The sequence below is a fragment of the Oncorhynchus masou genome, chromosome 32 (genome assembly GCF_036934945.1).
Source record: "Oncorhynchus masou masou isolate Uvic2021 chromosome 32, UVic_Omas_1.1, whole genome shotgun sequence".
NCBI lineage: Eukaryota > Metazoa > Chordata > Actinopteri > Salmoniformes > Salmonidae > Oncorhynchus > Oncorhynchus masou.
In genome coordinates this window covers 30956944-30978169 of record NC_088243.1, presented here as the reverse complement: position 1 = coordinate 30978169, position 21226 = coordinate 30956944, and the positions used below count along the sequence as shown (strand labels likewise).

At 46.0% G+C, this 21226-nt stretch overlaps 1 protein-coding gene across 2 annotated transcripts in view; it reads right to left on the bottom strand.

Moving 5' to 3' along the window:
* The window catches only part of LOC135525908 (formin-like), a 105767-nt gene that overhangs the window by 21569 nt on the left and 62972 nt on the right, over positions 1 to 21226 (bottom strand). For both annotated transcript variants that reach the window (XM_064953875.1, XM_064953876.1), the window contains one exon: positions 18550 to 18699. In XM_064953875.1, the coding sequence (XP_064809947.1) occupies positions 18550 to 18699 (150 nt within the window). The remainder of the gene's footprint in view (positions 1 to 18549; positions 18700 to 21226) is intronic.

Genomic DNA, 21226 nt, shown 5'->3' with positions numbered 1-21226 from the left:
TGGCCATCTCGAAAAGTTGACATTGCAGTAGTGAATACTACCAAACATGACATTACCTTACCAAGACAAACAGTGGTAGAGACATTACAGAGAGTAGTAGCATGTCACCCAGTTCATGTGCCCAGTGGAGAAAAGGTTACTGTAGCACAGGTTCAGGACAGATCCCCACCGGAGCCTGGCCCTGACAATGGTCAAATAGAGTGGTGGGACCCACCTGTAGAGGTTCAGCACTTGAGCCAAGAGCAACAAGAATTAGTCAAACGGATGCTCAGAGAGGAATCAGTTGTTTTCACCAAAGATGACATGGACATAGGGTGTATTGAAAATCTCAGAATGGAGATAACATTGACTGATAACATACCAGTGGCAAAGAGATACAACAGTGTGCCACGCCCCTTGTATGCTGAGGTGAAAAGCCAACTTCAGGGGCTCCTGAACAAAAACTTAATCAGGAAGTCAACTTCATCATACGTATCATCTTTGGTCTGCATACTGAAAAAGGATGGGAGTTTAAGACTTTGTGTTGATTACAGGGGATTGAACAAGAAGACTGTTCTGGACAGGCATCCCATACCCTGTATACAGGCAATACTTGATGGTTTGGGAAGAAACTCATGGTTTACAGTTTTAGATCAAGGAAATGCAGACCACCAAGGCTTGTGGGAGAGGAGTCCAGAAAATACACTGCCTTCAGCACCCCTTGGGCTTTATATGAAAGGAATAGAATTCCCTTTGGCTTATCAAGCAGTCCCTCTGCCTTCCAATGAAGCATGGAGGAAAGTTTAGAGGGGATAAGAGGTAGAATCTGTATACCATATTTGGATGACGTTCTTATTTTTAGTCAGTCATTTGAACAACATGTGGAAGATGTCCGTCAGGTACTCAGACAGCAAAATAAATGGGGTATTAAACTCAGGGCTGATAAGTGGGACCTATTCAAGAATGAGGTCCGTTATTTAGGAAAAATAATTTCTGCTGAGGGTTACAGAATGGATGTTAAAGAAATTGTAGCAGTGCAAGAACTGGTAAACAGGCCACCAACAAACGGGAGAGAGCTGAGGAAACTACTGGGGTTTCTAGGGTACTATAGGGGTTATGTACAGAACTTTTCACAACATGCTAAATGTCTCTATGACTTACTAGCAGTGAAGTCGGAGACCCCAGCATCTGAGAAACGAAGGACCAAGGTAGCTATGCAGTTGGGACAGGCTCTGCCCCACCAGAAAGTTATATGGGAGGATGCTCACCAGAGAGCATTAGAACACTTGGTGAGTGTGTTGACTAATCCACCTGTGCTTGCTTACCCAGATTTCAAGGACCCTTTTATCCTGCATGTTGATGCCTCCGAAGAGGAATTGGGAGGGGTGTTATACCAACGACAAAGTGGCAAACTGAGAGTCTTTGGATATGGCTTCCCGCACCCTGACTCAAGCAGAGAGAAACTATCACCTTCACTCAGGGAAACTGGAATTCTTGGGCAGTGACTGAGTGGTTCCGAGATGACCTATTTTATTCTCCCGCTGTGACAATGTACAGTGATAATAACCCATTGACATACGTACTAACTACAGCAAGACTGAATGCCACCGGTCATTGCTGGGTGGCAGAGCTTTCTGACTTTAATCTCAGTATCGTCCTGGAAAGGTAAACACTGACGCAGACTTTGTCACGCTCTCCTTTGCATGCTGAACATTACATGGAAGAATGCACAGAGAAACACTCACTTGAAATGGTAAAAGCAACACTCAATAATGTTCAGACACAACAGAATGACTGTGTAACGTGGATCTCCACGGTCACACGAAGGCCATCAGTGCAAGATGAGCTGTCATGGTGAGGGGGAACAGTTACAGACCGACTGTCTCCACACGATATTATGCAGGCTCAGTTAAAGGATGCGGCTGTATGGAGAATCTTGGAACTGAAATGTCAAAGGACTAAGCCTAAACCAACAGAATGTCAACAAGAGTCATACAAAGTCAAACAGTTACTGCAAGAGTGGAACAGGCTCCATGCCTCACCAGATGGATTATTACAAAGGAAAATGGCAAAAAGGACACAAGTTGTGGTACCAAGTCAGTATAGAACACTGATTTACAAGTACTTACACACTGAAATGGCCCATCTAGGAACAGAAAGAGTGTTGAACTTAGCATTGAACACTTTATCACCAAAGTGTGTAAGTGTATCAAACAAAAGAAACCCAGTGTAATAACTAGGGCTCCAATGCAACATGTACGAGCTACAGCTCCTTTCCAGATGATTTCAATTGACTATGTGCATTTGGAGAAAAGCAGAGGGGGCTACGAGTACATTTTTAGATATTTTAGATAACTTTACAAAATTTGCACAAGCCTACCCCACCAGAAATAAGTCAGGGAAAACTGCAGCAAAAAAAGCATTTTTTTTTTTAAACAAACACATTGTTTATTAAGTTTTACACACACACACACAAACACACACACACACACAAGACAACACAAAGCAATATAAATAATATACTCAACTAGAAAAAAATACAAATAAAAATACAAATAAAAAATATCTTTAAAGATACCATACTTTAGACAAGTTAAACACACCAGGCAGAAGGCTACAAAGGTTAAAGGGCAATCTATAGTACATGGACAGAGCAAACACCTCACCATTGTTCCTGTAAACAGTCAAGGGATAAGGGTGGAGAAATGCAACCACTCACAGACAGTCATGGCCACAGACCGACCATCCACTGGACCAAAAATAAAGTTTACAATGCTTTAAAATAAAAAAATAGAATGATTATTCATGTAGGCGTGAACAAAATGTAAAAATAACTGGGAAAAACAAGCTCACACTTGAGTCTCTGCCCGGGCAAGATGAACAAGGCAACAACACATCTCTCACCCAATATTTATAAGATGGGGGAGCTGCCATCTTCCAGTTCTGTAGTATTAGCCGTCTAGCTAAAAGAGTTGTATAAGCAACAGTGTCCGACTGGATTCTTGATAGGGGGGTACCCATGGGCAGTACTCCAAAAAGGGCTGTAAGGGGAGACAGATCTATAACAGTGTCATATATATCAGAGAAACATTTAAATATCAATTCCCAGAAACCTGACAGTTTATGACAGCCCCAAAACATATGCAACAGTGTGGTTGGTTCCACTTTACATCTGACACAGGTAGGATCAAAATCAGAGAATATTCTTCCAAGTTTGGCCCCCGACCAGTGGATACGGTGAACCACCTTGAATTGAATGAGGCTGTGTCTAGTGCTAAAAGAGGACGAGTGCACCCTGTGCAGCACAGATTCCCAGGCATCTTCCCGAAGTTCCGCCACCAAATCCTTTTCCCATCGAGTCTTTAAAGGCACCAAAGAAGGGTTCTGTAAGTCATGAATGATTGCATATACATCTGAAATTGCGCCCCTAGGAAGCTTGTTCAACTCCAAGATTCTCTCTATAGCTGTATTCACAGGCCTATGGGGAAATCCAGGTGTGTTAGCTCTGACAAAGTTTCTAATCTGGAGATAGCGGAAAAAGTGGGATTGGGGAGATTGAACTTTTCCTGCAGCTGTGAAAAAGAGGCAAATGTATCATCTAAGAATAATTGGGCTAGCGAGGAGAGGCCCAGTGAGTGCCAAATGCCAAAAGCCCCATCATTCAAAGATGGAGGAAATAACATTTTCTGATTGATTGGGCCTGATAGAGAAAAGCCTCGGAGGCTAAAGGCTAAACGGAACTGATTCCAAATTTTAAGAGACTGCTTTACAATTGGGTTGACACACCTTTTGCCTAGGGACACTGGGAGAGACGAGCACAACACAGAGGATTCAGACTCCATCTGGACCCAAAGTGGTCTAGGGCCAATAGGATCAGTCTGCAGCCAGTACAGAAGGGCTCTGAAATTTGCAGCCCAGTAGTATGTCTGAAAATCTGGTAGAGCTAAACCCCCCAATGACCTAGGCTTCTGTAAATGTTTTCTACCAATCCGTGGTACCCTGCCATCCCAAATAAAATGCATGAATGTTTGATCCAGTGAAATAAAAAAAGATTTTGGAATAAAAATGGGTAAACATTGAAATAAATATAAAAATGTGGGCAACACATTCATTTTAATGACATTAATCCTTCCGAAAAGAGAAAGGGGTAGCGAATTCCAAAAAGTAAAAGATTGTTCCAAACTGTCTGCTACAGCAACAAAGTTTTCCTGAAACAAATTTGAATATTTCCTTGTCACTTTTACTCCCAAGTAGGTGAATTGATCCCGGACAATCCTAAACTGAGAACTTGTAAAAGAGCACTTTAAAGCAGCCTTGTTTACCGGAAAAAGCTCACTCTTGCCTAGATTCAGCTTGTACCCTGAGATTGATCCAAACTTTTTAAGAACAGATAGGGCACATGGCAATGAGGTATCAGGGTTGGAGATAAACAAAAGGAGGTCGTCAGCATATAGCGAGACTTTCTGCTCCCAGCCCGCCCTGATTATACCTTGAATGGCATCATTAGAGCGTAGTGCAATGGCGAGAGGCTCGATTGCCAAAGCAAACAACAAGGGGGAGAGTGGACAACCCTGTCTGGATCCGCGGTGCAAGGGAAAATAGTCAGAGGACAAGTTATTAGTCCGTACCGAAGCCATGGGGGAAAAATAAAGAATCTTTATCCACGCAATGAATTTGGGGCCAAAGCCAAATCTATAAAGGGCAGCTGTTAGGTAATCCCACTCAACGCGGTCAGACGCTTTTTCGGCATCAAGTGAGACCACCACCTCCGGGTCCTCCGACGCTGGGGAGTAGAGTATATTCATAAGGCGCCTAATATTGAAAAATAAATGCCTATTTCTCACAAAGCCAGTCTGGTCAGAGTGTATTACTTGGTGCAGCAAGCCTTCCATACGGATGGCTAAAAGCTTAGCTAGGATTTTGTAATCACAGTTTAAAAGCGAGATTGGGCGATAGGATCCACATTCCAGGGGGTCTTTGTTTTTCTTTAATAGTAATGAAATTTAAGCCTGATAAAGACTAGGCGGTAGCTTTGAAGTATTAAGGCACTCTGCAAATAGTCGAGACAAGAATGGGCAAAGCAGACCAGAAAACGTCCTGTAAAATTCGGTTGGAAAACCGTCCGGACCCGGTGATTTACCACTTTTCATTGCAGACACTGCTGTTGCAATCTCCTCAAGCGTAATCTCCTCTAGACAGTCATGGGAGTCTGTATCAATTGAAGGCATATTCAAGCCATTAAAGAAGGAGTCAATCAGCAAAGGGTCTTGAGGGGATTCAGAGGTGTATAGCGCAGAGTAAAATTGTTTAAATTGAACTCTTTATGTATAACTGTGGTGGCACCAGACGGGGTCCTTATTTGTGGGATTAAACGTGAGGCCTCAGATTTACAGATCTGATGCGCAAGGAGTTTACTGGCCTTGTCGCCTTGTTCATAGACTTTGTATCGAGCTCGCAAGAGTAACTGTTCAGCTTGCCTGGTAGAAAGCTCATCAAATTCAGATTGGAGTAGTTGGCGCTCTTTATGCAGATCAGAGGAATGATCCGTAGCATACTTATCATCCAATGTGGCTATGGACTCGCTCAGGTCCCGAAGTCGCTGAGAGCGAACTCTGTTTTGGTTGGCTGTATAAGAAATAATTTGGCCACGTAGGTATGCTTTGAGAGACTCCCATATGGTAGAGCAGGACATACCTGGTGTTGAATTAGTTTCTAGGAATAAGGTGATTTCAGAAGAAATGAAATTGACAAACTCCTTATCTGAGAGTAAAATGGGGTTGAGACGCCATTGATAACACATAGGAGGTCACTGGGGAAACTCTAGTTCAAGCACTAATGGTGAATGGTCAGAGATAACAATACTCTCGTAAGTACACTGCCGAAGGTTAGGCAGAAGTTTTTTGTCCAAAAATAATTGATCAATCCGGGAGTATGTTTGATGAACATGAGAATAAAAGGAATACTGTCTATCTGTAGGATGTAGGAAACGAACATAGAATATTTCTGAAGAAAGGATTGAATAAGTAGGGCACATTTAGATGGGCCTGTATTTGTTTGTGAGGACTTTTACAGTTGAAATCCCCTAAAATCAACAAATGAGAATCTAAATTGGGAATAGCAGACAGAAAGGAAGAAATGAAACTTGTGTCATCCCAATTGGGAGCATAAACACTAGCCAAAACAAGAGGGGTAGAAAACAGTTCACCGGTTACTATGACGTATCGTCCCTTAGGATCAGCAATAACCTCAGAAGCTACAAAGGGAGTAGCTTTATCAAGCAGAATAGCAGCACCTCTTGATTAACTATGAAAGTTCGAGTGGAACACTTGACCAACCCAGTCCGTACGCATCCTAAAATGCTCACCAGTCCTCAAGTGAGTCTCTTGTAGAAATGCAATATTTGCATTCAAACCCTTTAAGTGTGTCAACACCCTCTTACGCTTCACCGGGTTATTAACCCCTTTGGTGTTCCATGAAATGTACCAGAATAACTTGTCTCAGAGTAATAATGTACGGTGGTAGATGTTTGGAAAAAGTACAGAAAAAAAACTAAAAAGACAGAATGACAACATTAGAACTGAACAATTCAACCTGCCCCTCCCCCATCCCAGACAATACCTCCCCAAATGAGGTACAAGCCTAAATAGAACATGTTCTCTTCACACAGTATGTCTGTGAGAGTGCGGTCTTAAACCTAAACCCACAGTCCCGCTCTTTAAAGTTGCTTTTGTTAGTGGATCAGGCAGCAAAAAGAAAGATTTGTATGTATTTTTTTCAACAAAAAAAAGGTGAATCCCTTGTGCAAACAGAATGACAAAAGCACCACTTGTAGATGTATATAATTATATTCCCAGTCTTATAACAGGCATTGAGAGAGAAAATAAATAAAATGTATAAAGGCTCTCAGCCAAAAATCTAATTTGAAGTAAGGAAATCGTAGTAAGACAATCAAAAATAATAGTAATTATAATAGTAGTCTAGTTGACGCTGAGACAGCTTACAACCAATACCAAAAAACTATGTGTGCGCAACGTTGAACGTTTGCTGGGCATAAGTGACGCTCAAAACATTTAAAATTGAAGTGAGACCCCAAAAACTGTGTTGCCTTAGGAGACATTTACTGTTTACTGGGTCAATGCAAACGGATGCAGTAAACAAATAACCAAAAATATTTTGAGTCACTGAGACACTGTGTAAACAAACTGAATAGGTGAGCGAGACAGCCTAGAAACACAGGAGTTAAGTAAAACCTTAATATAATTAAATTAAAATGACTGAATGCTTGTAAGGCACGCACACTAGATGATCAAAACATTTGATCACATCAAATAAGCCTGAATGGTTTCGCCAACTATACAAGACTAGCCTGTTATATCTAAACATAATTGTACCACAGGTGGGTTACTTACTATCCACAGTTCGCAAGCAACAGTTGCTGAACTGTGAGCATGTTCAACCACTTCTTGATGTGACGTTGAATGTGAGCCATAGCCTCATCCGGAGATTCAAATGTGTAGTCTTTACCCTCATGAGATAGCCATAAAAGGGCCGGGAATCGCAGTCCATACTTCACACTTGGATGGTCCCGAAGTACTTGTTTGGCCTGTCCGAAAGCTGCGCGCTGCCTGGAAACAGTGGGGGAGTAGTCCTGGTAGATGGAGAAGCTCTGTCCTTGAAAGCTCAGAGTGGTATTGCGGGCTCGTCGGAGGATCTCCATCTTCTCATGAAAAAAAGTGCACTCGAAGAATTATGTCACGGGGCCTCTCCCCATCCCGGGACTTTGGGCGCAGCGACCGGTGGGCTTGATCAATCAGGGGCTTTTCATCTAAGGCAAGAACATCCTTCAGCAGCCCTGAAACGAAATCCGTGGCGCGATGCATTTCTGCTGACTCTGGGACCGATACAAGTCTCAGATTATTGCAGCGAGAGAATCCCTCTAAACTCACACAGCTCTCCTTCACCTTTTTCAAATCCGCAGCTAGGCGTTTAACTTCAGCCTCCAGGGATGTAGTTAAGTCGGAGACATTGGTAGCAGAGGTCTCCAGTGCTGCAATCGTTGTAGTGTGTGACGCAGTTGTTGTTTTGAGTAATGTGATTGCTGGCACAGTCTCGTTTTGCAGGATGGTTAAATCTGCTTTTAAAGTATCAGAAACCTCCTGTATTCTGGCCTCAAATCGTAGCAACCACCTGTGTTTTCATTCCAACTATCTCAGAGCGTAGTAGTTTGATGGCCTCGAGAATGTTCATTTCAGCGCCGCCAGGCCAAGCCGCACCCCCGGTAAAGTGTGCGTCCCCGAGCCCTCAGACTCAGGAGAGGGCGGTGATGAGAGCGGGTCTTGCAGGCCGGGTTTTCTCAAAGTCATGCTTTTGGCCTTATGTTTGTTCGACATGCTGACATTCGGAAGCAAAGTAGTCTTGGTTTTTACGGAAAGGGATCACCAAATTAATATTTGAAAATAAATACGGTTCTGCTGCAAAATTCACGTAAACTTTAAGAATCCCACGGGAGCAAACGGAAAACACGTCAGTCGCACATGGCGTCCCTCCTATCCCCCCGCAAAAAAAGCTTTTTGATGATTTTTTTCCCCAAAGTTTGGCTTTGTGTCAAAAATCCATCATGATCAGGGAAGAGAGTTTGAAAATCAGTTATTCAGAGCCTTGTAGAACTGTACGGGAATAGCCGATTCCAGAACCTCTCCATATCATCCACATGGGAATCCGGTGGAGAGATTTAACCGTACACTGTTGTCAATGTTGCGCACACTAGATTAAGAGAAAAAGGCCAACTGGGGTGATTATCTGAACAAGGTCATTCATGCATATCATTGTACCACCAGTGATGCTACTGGGCTCTCACCATATTTCCTGCTATTTGGAAGGACTCTACTGCTACCTGTTGACCTTGTCTTTGGGTTACAGATAAAGGAACAGGAGAAATCATACCAGGATTATGCTAAGAAGTGGCAGCAACAGATGGCTGAAGCCTATGACATCGCCAGTAGAAACATGGAGAAATCAACAGCAAAGGGAAAAGCCTACTACGATCAGAAGAAAATGAGTTCTGCATCGCAATATGCTCATGTCATGTAATTCTCTACTCTTTGAGGAACCTGTTGAAACACCCCATAGAGGTCTGTGGAGAAGGGAACCACCCCAGCAAAAGCAGCAAAATGGGGAGAGCGCTGAGTCTGAGAGCTCAGATGAGGATTCTTATCTAGTATTCATCAATAGGCCACATAGGGATGAAGAAAGCAGACAGAGTAGCACACAACTAGTATCAGATAATATTGGGGAAATGGGGTCAGGCTTATAGAAACTTCACTGTGAAGGAGTGCCAGCCAGTCCTCAGAGAGAGCCCGGAGAGGACGGGTAAATATGGAAACAGCTGAGGGCTCAGAGACTCAATCATCTCATGATGAAGTGGACACTGATTCATTGGGGTCACCCATGACCTTGACCTGCCGTTCAGCCCGGCAGAGAAGGCCCAGAGACATTCTAACCTATAACACTTTAGGGCTGACAAGCTCTGATCAGGATACCAACTAGAGATGTTCTGATGTGTATGTATTTTCTCGTTTACTTTTTTCGTTTACCAACTAATCACAGTGTGATATTGTTTAGTGGGGGTTGCGTCTTTGCCCATAAAGGCAGGCTGGACATGTCTAGATAGTTATATGGCTGTTAGGCCAGTTTTCTCCGTTGTTCTCATGAACAATACTTACATCTTCTCTTTGTTTTGAGGCCAGTGAAATGTTTGTGACAACATTTAGTTTTTGCAGTGGGGTGTTTGTTGTAAGTGGCTTAATACAGTTGTATTCCAGCCACTAGGTGTACTCTGGTGAAGCCCATGGAAAATAAAGAAATATAGTTTAAGTGAATTGAGAAAAGTAAGAATGAAAAACTAAAGAAAGACTGTAAACAGTTGTTGCCTGTGCTGACATGATTATCAATGACCCCAAATCTGTAAACCCGGGCACCCTCATAGATATCATCCTGACCAACCTGCCCTCTAAATACACCTCTGCTGTCTTCAACCAGGATCTCAGCGATCACTGCTTCATTGCCTGCGTCCGTAATGGGTCTGCGTTCAAACGACCACCTCTCATCACTGTCAAACACTCCCTAAAATACTTCAGTGAGCAGGTCTTTCTAATAGGGTACCTTGGAAGGATATTGACCTCATTCCGTCAGTAGAGGGTGCCTGGATATTCTTTAAAAGTGCTTTCCTCACCATCTTAAATAAGCATGCCCAATTCATAAAAATTTGAACCAAGAACAAATATAGCTCTTGGTTCACTCCAGACCTGACTGCCCTTGACCAGCACAAAAACATCATGTGGCGTACTGCATTAGCATCGAATAGCCCACGCAATTTGCAACTTTTCAGGGAAGTTAGGAATCAATATACACAGACAGTTAGGAAAGCAATGGCTATCTTCAAACATAAATGTGCATCCTGTAGCACAAACTCCAAAAGGTTCAGGGACACTGTAAAGTCCATGGAGAATAAGAGCACCTCCTCCCAGCTGCCCACTGCACTAAGGCTAGGAAACACTGTCAGCACCGATAAATATCGCAGCCACTGCCAGCTAGCCTACAAAGTCAACAACGCAGCCACTGCCAGCTAGCCTACTCCAGCAGTACTGTATCATTTCAATCATTTTAGTCAATAAGATTCTTGCTACGTAAGCTTAACTTTCTGAACATTCGAGACGTGTAGTCCACTTGTCATTCCAATCTCCTTTGCATTAGCGTAGCCTCTTCTGTAGCCTGTCAACTATGTGTCTATCTATCCCTGTTCTCTCCTCTCTGCACAGACCATACAAACGCTCCACACCGCGTGGCCGCGGCACCCTAATCTGGTGGTCCCAGCGCGCACGACCCACGTGGAGTTCCAGGTCTCCGGTAGCCTCTGGAACTGCCAATCTGCGGCCAACAAGGCAGAGTTCATCTCAGCCTATGCCTCCCTCCAGTCCCTCGACTTCTTGGCACTGACGGAAACATGGATCACCACAGATAACACTGCTACTCCTACTGCTCTCTCTTCGACCGCCCACGTGTTCTCGCACACCCCGAGAGCTTCTGGTCAGCGGGGTGGTGGCACCGGGATCCTCATCTCTCCCAAGTGGTCATTCTCTCTCTCTCCCCTTACCCATCTGTCTATCGCCTCCTTTGAATTCCATGCTGTCACAGTTACCAGCCCTTTCAAGCTTAACATCCTTATCATTTATCGCCCTCCAGGTTCCCTTGGAGAGTTCATCAATGAGCTTGATGCCTTGATAAGCTCCTTTCCTGAGGACGGCTCACCTCTCACAGTCCTGGGCGACTTTAACCTCCCCACGTCTACCTTTGACTCATTCCTCTCTGCCTCCTTCTTTCCACTCCTCTCCTCTTTGACCTCACCCTCTCACCTTCCCCCCTACTCACAAGGCAGGCAATACGCTCAACCTCATCTTTACTAGATGCTGTTCTTCCACTAACCTCATTGCAACTCCCCTCCAAGTCTCCGACCACTACCTTGTATCCTTTTCCCTCTCGCTCTCATCCAACACTTCCCACACTGCCCCTACTCGGATGGTATCGCGCCGTCCCAACCTTCGCTCTCTCTCCCCGCTACTCTCTCCTCTTCCATCCTATCATCTCTTCCCTCTGCTCATACCTTCTCCAACCTATCTCCTGATTCTGCCTCCTCAACCCTCCTCTTCCCTTTCTGCATCCTTTGACTCTCTATGTCCCCTATCCTCCAGGCCGGCTCGGTCCTCCCCTCCCGCTCCGTGGCTCGACGACTCATTGCGAGCTCACAGAACAGAGCTCCGGGCAGCCGAGCGGAAATGGAGGAAAACTCGCCTCCCTGCGGACCTGGCATCCTTTCACTCCCTCCTCTCTACATTTTCCTCCTCTGTCTCTGCTGCTAAAGCCACTTTCTACCACTCTAAATTCCAAGCATCTGCCTCTAACCCTAGGAAGCTCTTTGCCACCTTCTCCTCCCTCCTGAATCCTCCTCCCCTCCCCCCTCCTCCCTCTCTGCAGATGACTTCGTCAACCATTTTGAAAAGAAGGTCGACGACATCCGATCCTCGTTTGCTAAGTCAAATGACACCGCTGGTTCTGCTCACACTGCCCTACCCTGTGCTCTGACCTCTTTCTCCCCTCTCTCTCCAGATGAAATCTCGCTTCTTGTGACGGCCGGCCGCCCAACAACCTGCCCGCTTGACCCTATCCCCTCCTCTCTTCTCCAGACCATTTCCGGAGACCTTCTCCCTTCACCTCGCTCATCAACTCATCCCTGACCGCTGGCTACGTCCCTTCCGTCTTCAAGAGAGCGAGAGTTGCACCCCTTCTGAAAAACCTACACTCGATCCCTCCGATGTCAACAACTACAGACCAGTATCCCTTCTTTCTTTTCTCTCCAAAACTCTTGAACGTGCCGTCCTTGGCCAGCTCTCCCGCTATCTCTCTCAGAATGACCTTCTTGATCCAAATCAGTCAGGTTTCAAGACTAGTCATTCAACTGAGACTGCTCTTCTCTGTATCACGGAGGCGCTCCGCACTGCTAAAGCTAACTCTCTCTCCTCTGCTCTCATCCTTCTAGACCTATCGGCTGCCTTCGATACTGTGAACCATCAGATCCTCCTCTCCACCCTCTCCGAGTTGGGCATCTCCGGCGCGGCCCACGCTTGGATTGCGTCCTACCTGACAGGTCGCTCCTACCAGGTGGCGTGGCGAGAATCTGTCTCCTCGCCACGCGCTCTCACCACTGGTGTCCCCCAGGGCTCTGTTCTAGGCCCTCTCCTATTCTCGCTATACACCAAGTCACTTGGCTCTGTCATAACCTCACATGGTCTCTCCTATCATTGCTATGCAGACGACACACAATTAATCTTCTCCTTTCCCCCTTCTGATGACCAGGTGGCGAATCGCATCTCTGCATGTCTGGCAGACATATCAGTGTGGATGACGGATCACCACCTCAAGCTGAACCTCGGCAAGACGGAGCTGCTCTTCCTCCCGGGGAAGGACTGCCTGTTCCATGATCTCGCCATCACGGTTGACAACTCCATTGTGTCCTCCTCCCAGAGCGCTAAGAACCTTGGCGTGATCCTGGACAACACCCTGTTGTTCTCAACCAACATCATGGCGGTGGCCCGTTCCTGTAGGTTCATGCTCTACAACATCCGCAGAGTACGACCCTGCCTCACACAGGAAGCGGCGCAGGTCCTAATCCAGGCACTTGTCATCTCCCGTCTGGATTACTGCAACTCGCTGTTGGCTGGGCTCCCTGCCTGTGCCATTAAACCCCTACAACTCATCCAGAACGCCGCAGCCCGTCTGGTGTTCAACCTTCCCAAGTTCTCTCACGTCACCCCGCTCCTCCGCTCTCTCCACTGGCTTCCAGTTGAAGCTCGCATCCGCTACAAGACCATGGTGCTTGCCTACGGAGCTGTGAGGGGAACGGCACCGCAGTACCTCCAGGCTCTGATCAGGCCCTACACCCAAACAAGGGCACTGCGTTCATCCACCTCTGGCCTGCTCGCCTCCCTACCACTGAGGAAGTACAGTTCCCGCTCAGCCCAGTCAAAACTGTTCGCTGCTCTGGCCCCCCAATGGTGGAACAAACTCCCTCACGACGCCAGGACAGCGGAGTCAATCACCACCTTCCGGAGACACCTGAAACCCCACCTCTTCAAGGAATACCTAGGATAGGATAAGTAATCCTTCTCACCCCCCCCTTAAATGATTTAGATGCACTATTGTAAAGTGGCTGTTCCACTGGATGTCAGAAGGTGAATTCACCAATTTGTAAGTCGCTCTGGATAAGAGCGTCTGCTAAATGACTTAAATGTAAATGTAAATGTAAATACACGATCATGGAGAATTTCAATAAGCATTTTTCTACGGCTGGCCAGGCTTTCCACCTGGCTACCCCTACCCCGGTCAACAGCCCTGCACCCCCCACAGCAACTTGCCCAAACCTCCCCCATTTCTCCTTCACCCAAATCCAGATAGCTGATGTTCTGAAATAGTTGCAAAATCTGGACCCATACAAATCAGCTGGGCTAGACAATCTGGACCCTCTCTTTCTAAAATTATCCGCCGCAATTGTTGCAACCCGTGTTACTAGCCTGTTCAACCTCTCTTTCGTATCGTCTGAGATCCCCAAAGATTGGAAAACTGCCGCGATCATCCCCCTCTTCAAAGGGGGAGACACTCTAGACCCAAACTGTTACAGACCTATATCTATCCTATCTATCCTAGCCAAGTTAACAAACAGATCACCGACCATTTCAAATCCCACCGTACCCTCTCCGTTATGCAATCTGGTTTCCGAGCTAGTCATATGGGTGCACCTCAGCCACGCTCAATGTCCTAAACGAAATCATAACCGCCATCGATAAAAGACAATACTGTGCAGCCGTCTTCATCGACCTGGCCAAGGCTTTCGACTGTCAATCACCACATTCTTATCGGCAGACTCAATAGCCTTGGTTTCTCAAATGACTGCCTCGTCTGGTACACCAACTACAGAGTTCAGTGTGTCAAATTGAAGGGCCTGTTGTCCAGACCTCTGGCAGTCTCTATGGGGGTCCCACAGGGTTCAATTCTCAAGCTGACTCTTTTCTCTGTATACATCGATGATGTCTTTCTTGCTGCTGGCTGGTGAGTCTCTGAGGTGGACTCTACGCAGATGACACCATTCTGTATACTTCTGGCCCTTCTTTGGACACTGTGTTAACAAACCTCCAGACAAGCTTCAATGCCATACAACTCCCCTTCTGTGGCCTCCAACTGCTCTTAAATGCAAGTAAAACTAAATGCATGCTCTTCAACTGATCGCTGCCCAACACCTGCCCGCCCGTCCAGCATCACTACTCTGGACGGTTCTGACTTAGAATATGTGGACAATTACAAATACCTAGGTGTCTGGTTAGACTGTAAACTCTCCTTCCAGGCTGGCCCTCGCTTCATATTCGTCGCCAAACCCACTGGCTCCAGGTCATCTATAAGTCTTTGCTAGGTAAAGCCCCACCTTATCTCAGCTCACTGGTCACCATAGCAGCACCCATCCGTAGCATGCACTCCAGCAGGTATATTTCACTGGTCACCCCCAAAGCCTATTCCTCCTTTGGCCACCTTACCTTCCAGTTCTCTGCTGCCAATGACTGGAACGAATTTTAAAAATCACTGAAGCTGGAGACTCATATCCCCCTCACTAACTTTAGCATCAGCTGTTAGAACAGCTCACAGATCATTGCACCTGTACACAGCCCATCTGTAAATAGCCCATCCAACTACCTCATCCCGATATTGTTTTTTTGTTTGTTGCTCCTTCTCATCCCAGTCTCTCTACTTGCACATTCATCCAGTGTTTAATTTCTAAATTGTAATTACTTCGCCACTACGGCCTATTTATTGCCTTATTGCCTTACCTCCCTAATCTTACCTCATTTGCACACACTATATAGATTTTTTCTATTGTGTTATTTTTTATTTTACCTTTATTTTACTAGGCAAGTCAGTTAAGAACACATTCTTATTTTCAATGACGGCCTAGGAACAGTGGGTTAACTGCCTGTTCAGGGGCAGAACGACAGATTTGTACCTTGTCAGTTCGGGGGTTTGAACTTGCAACCTTCCGGTTACTAGTCCAACGCTCTAACCACTAGGCTACCCTGCCGTACGTTTGTTTATCCCATGTGTAACTCTGTGTTGTTTGTGTCGCACTGCTTTGCTTTATCTTGGCCAGGTCACCGTTGTAAATTAGAACTTGTTTTCAACTGGCCTACCTGGTTAAATAAAGGAGATATATATATTATTTAAAAGCTGGCTCGACAGGCTGCCATGCCTCAGTGGGGTCGATAGGCTCCCATGCCTCAGCTAGGTGAACAGGTTCCCGTGCCTCGACCGAGGCAATCGGGGAGGTCTCAACAGGCTCATCGGGCTCTCACACCCCAGCCGGTTTGTCAGGTTTCTGCGCCTCAGCGGAGGTGACCGGTCTGCTCCTGATCCCCGGGACCTTCCCTTTGGTTGGCATCCTGCGGCTGGACTCATGCGCTGGGGAGGGAGTATTGCCACGTATACTCTCTCTCCGGCGCTCTAGGTCAACATGCTCCAGCGTCTCAGCTGGATCAGCAGGTTCCCGCGCCTTAGCAGAGGTGACCCATCCACCCCTGATCTCCGGGATCCTCATTTTGGTCTGTGTCCTGCGGCTGGTGTTGGTATAGCCTACATTATCATTGCATTTAATTATATTGTTTTGTTTACCTTCATTTGCTTTCTCTGTAAACGCAGTCAGGGTCGTGCGGTTGTTGCTGACGATCCTTAGTAACAGTTGATAATATACAAAAAAAGACATGCAGGCTAATTAAATCGTTACGGAGCGACGAGCGGACAAAGTCGTGACAGTTTGAACCAGACTCATGGCGCAATACTTGGCCATGTCGTCACACAGTTCCATGGTTAGAGCAGGGAATAGATGAGGGTATAGCCTACTATTGTATACTATTCTCCCTATAATAATAATTTTATGTACACTAATCTTCCAACATTACCATGGGTTGAAGAATGTGGCAATTTGCTTAATGAATCAAACCACTGTTTTCTTTCATTCATATTATTTATTCATTATTTTACCAGGTATGTTGACTGAGAACATGTTCTCATTTGCAGCAACTACCTGGGGAATGTTTACAGGGGAGAGGAGGGGGATGAATGAGCCAATTGTAAACTGGGGATTATTAGGTGACCTTGATGGTTTGAGGGCCAGATTGGGGATTTAGCCAGGACACCTGGGTTAACACCCTACTCTTACAATAAGTGTCATGGGATCTTTAATGACCTCAGAGAGTCAGGAGAACTGTTTAACATCCCATCCGAAAGACAGCATCCTACACAGGGCAGTTTCCCCAATCACTGCCCTCAGGCATTAGGATATTTTTGTAGACCAGAGTAAAGAGTGCCTCCTACTGGCCCTCCAACACCACTGTCAGCAGCATCTGGTCTCCCATCCAGTAACTGACCAGGACCAATCCTGCTTAGTTTCAGAAGCAAGCCAGCAGTGGTATGCAGGGTGGCATGCTCCTGGCGTAAATGTAAAGCATAAATGGTTCTCCAAACCATTTTTTGTGATTCATAAATACTTTCCTAACCCTAAATAATCCACAAGATCAGAGCATTTTCAAATCTACCAATTGGTGCTGAAACGGTGACGAATGTGCAGATATTTAAATGTCGTTCTTTTATTGATCCCTAATATTCTGAACACTACTGCACGAGCATGCTTTTGTGACCTCGGGCTCGAAGGTCGAGGGTTCGAGACCTGCTCCCTGCTGTTTCATTACATTGGTGTCGGAAGTGATCGGACCTTGCATCCACAACAGTGTGTGTGCTTGGCCGGGGAGCGCGTTCCTGTAAGACGTAGAGCTACAAGCTAGCGCGAGGACGTGCTCTTTGAAAGGAGGGAGTAGTGTAACAACCCTGGGTTTATAAGCTCGGAAATTGAGTCTATCGCACAAGCATGCACCGTTGATAGCGCGCCGGACCTCAGGCTCGAAGATCGAGGGTTTGAGACCTGCTCCCTGCTGTTTCATTACAATATATTCTAGTGAATCTGTTGACAACATTCTAACTAATAGGTACACAGTATTTCAAGGGATGGCTTAAGATAAATATGATGAAAATTCCACAAGAAAGTCTGTTGGTTTTCAGAGGTTGAATGAAATTGAATCAGAGCGTGCAAGGCAGCCACACTGTGTTACGTGACTGAATAAGGTAAGTCTGAATACCAAATACTGAGTAGTGTGTAGGAAATGTGTAAATTCCTAAGTTGGAATCGGCCCCAAAGAGCTTAGTGCCGTGATGCCAAAATAGCCGAACGCACGTCTGGCCCCTCACTGTCTCTTCCAGCAGCCCTGACCAGATACTTGGCACAGGTTAGGCCAGTGCTGCATCTCTCCATGTGCAATAAACCTGCAGCCCTGTGGACTGGTCAAACCATGACAATGTTTAACAGTCCTCTCAGAACACACAGTCTTTAACAGGCCCCTGTCCCCTGCTAGTAAAGCCAGAAGGCCTCCAGGAGAACTGCTGTCCCGCAGTGGGAATCCCCCCGACACCACGCCTCGGGTCAGATGAAACATCGTAAATCCGGTCCCAGTCTTTGACATTGTACCAGGCCCTGGGCCCGGCCTGCCTACCTTCTCTTTGATGCCCCTGTGCTTTAATAACTGGTAAAAACAGCTACACTCCACACTGTTTACAGAATTCATAATTCTCCTTTCAGGGTGTTTTGTATCACACAGAAACGTGAGGGACACCAACAATCAGGTATGTGTTTAAGATGGGTAGGACAAGAGCGACTAAAGGATTCTGGTCAACAGATTTCATGTGTGAAGACTGAACTTTGGCCCAGTCATAACATATCCCCCTTTAATGTAATCAAATAAAGAACACTCAAGTTTCTAGAAAAAGATAGTTGGCAAAGAGCTCTAGAACTTTCCCTTTCGTCATTAGCTGTGTGATTTAATATGAGTGCTAACGAATGGTGATGCAGACATGGTTTCTTCAACTCACCTCTCCTTGGAGATGTTCTTACTCTCCCGCTTCCAAGTGTTCTTAAAGTCGCTGCAGAACTCGTACCAGAGCATGAAGACGTAACTGGGGGCCACCTCCTTCTCCCCAGACTTTGGCTTGAGCCCAAAGTAGCTCACCATGTCCAGGAAGCTGTGTGGGAGAAACAGAGGGAAGAAGAGAGAGCGAAGAGAGAGACGGGCAGTGAGAGAACATCTCACTGGGTCACAGGGGACAGCCGGTAGCGGAGGCTCCATTATCACATTGACCTCCTCTATAGCCTGGAGGGGAACAGTGCCAGGGGTCACCCCCCCCCCACACACACACACACACGTGAATGAATTGCCCCTTGGGGATTAATAAAGTTGTATTGTATTGTACACACACATTGATTACGTTCATCCAACTTGCTATCTGAGACATCAAATCCAGTAATAGTGGAGACATGAAGATATTCAAGATTCTCATTCAAGATTCTCAGCCTTAATGAGATGAGAATCTACGGCCCTTGTATGGCAGATCCTCAGACTAATTCAATTGTAACCAAATCTAAACTCTCCACAAGGCTCACAGCAGTGCTCACAGGGTATAAAAAGCAGCCTGCTCCTCTGGGGCTTTCTCTAACCTAAACATTGAAAAAAAAAATGTTTTGCCCAGCCTGTCAAGTGCTTGATATAGAGGCACAATGATTCAGGAGATGCTCCCAGATTGACACAGAGGTTTTGACTTCCAGATGGTAGGTGGCTGTTGCGACGCTAATGTAAGACATGTTGGGAGGGGAGTGTTGGGGGATGGGGCAATGTGCGCGGCAGACGGCTGCTCCCACATACTAGCCGCTTCCCATTCCCCAGATATCCGTCATGTGCTCCTCCGACGCTCCAGCGCTGGGGAAGATGGTGCAGTAGATCATCCTCATCTTGACTCGTTCCACAACCAGACTAGGCCAGCAGAACCCAGGAGGAACAGAACATACCAAATTGACATCCATTCTGTAGGCCTTTGTAGACCCGACCAGCACGGCCCAGCGTGATTAACTAGGCTCCTTTTGTATTGGCTCCTTCCCTGACCCTGGGTCAGGTGTCAGAGCTCACACAAATCACGCACAGTCTGTAGTGTGGTAAGCTTAGCTCTTTTTCTTACTCTCTCTGTCACACATGCACACGCACACACACACACACACACACACACACACACACACACACACACACACACACACACACACACACACACACACACACACACACACACACACACACACACACACACACAAAGACACCACACACACACACACACAAAGATAACCCGCACACACACTCTCACACAAAGACACAACACACACGCACACACACACATATATACACACTCTGAGTCCTACAAGCACATACCACGCACTTCTGGAGGGCTATGACGCACCTGCCGTGAGGCCGTTTATTTCTGTACCTATGTTCAGCATTTCTCACTGACAGATAAAAGCCTGGGCAACAGGGAATATCACATGGATATTTGGACGGCTAAGATAACATTCCATACAACAGATTAGAAAGGGAAACACTCCTGTGGTCAGCTGTTTCAAAATATGTTTCTTTAACGGCGACGAGACATCTTCAATAGACAATGGATAATGTATAATAGAAGTTGTGACAGTTCAAATATCCCTCCAGCTAACAACCCTTTAACCACATACGTATGTAAGCAGCACACACGCTGCAGTCGTTTCATATGAAATTGAGCATGATGAGGGAGGGAAACTTAATGGTCCATTAACTGTGGACGTATCAGGAAACCTCAGGGAAACTGAAACATAAAAGAAACTAATTAGGATTGCATGTTCAGGAAAGGACCTCATTGCTCACTGCATAGAGTACCCAGGATATTGAGCAAGAAACTCACGTTACATCTCTGTAACTGTCATAAACTGTGTATCATGTCAGCTTTCCATAAAGCAATTTTGCCAACCAATTGACAAAATTAATGTAATTTCTCTACAACCCAAATGTCATAGCAACCGGTCCTTCCTATGATGATGGTATGCTTCAGGCCATAACAGACAAATTCATTCCCGTTCCTTAAGGGGTTGACCCTGTGTTTCAGTAGCTGGCCGTGATGATGTGATGTCTATGAGCCTTATTAACACGGGGCCCTAATGTGTGGCTGTGTCGGTGGGGTAGATGCCACATCCAGGACAGATGTGAGGGCCGGGGCCCACCCACACCCCACAGAACAAACGGTACACACACACCACACCACGGCCCACCGCCCATATTCATCACCAGCGTGTCACTTTTATGAGGTGCGTCCCTGGGAACCTGAGAGGGCCCCCCCCAGCGGCAGGCAGCCCCGGACTGTTTGGATGAAATTAAAGGCAAACTTCATTAAAGGCTAAGGGCTGTCAGCCGTGGGACCCTTTTGATCAATATCCCCAAGTTCAAGACCTTCATTACACTGGTGTCAGTCACACAGTCACATAGAGAGATATCATAATACCACCAGGGGAAGGAGAGAGAGAGAGAGGGGAAGAGAGGAAAGCGAGAGACAGAGAAAGAAGGCAGAGGGAGTGAGAGAGAGATGGAGTGAGAGACACAGAGAGAGAGAGATGGAGAGACCCATGCATTGCCAATCTGAGTGCTTCTCTTGGCTTGAAATGGAAACATGAAACAGGGGTGTTTGGAAACATTGGCTG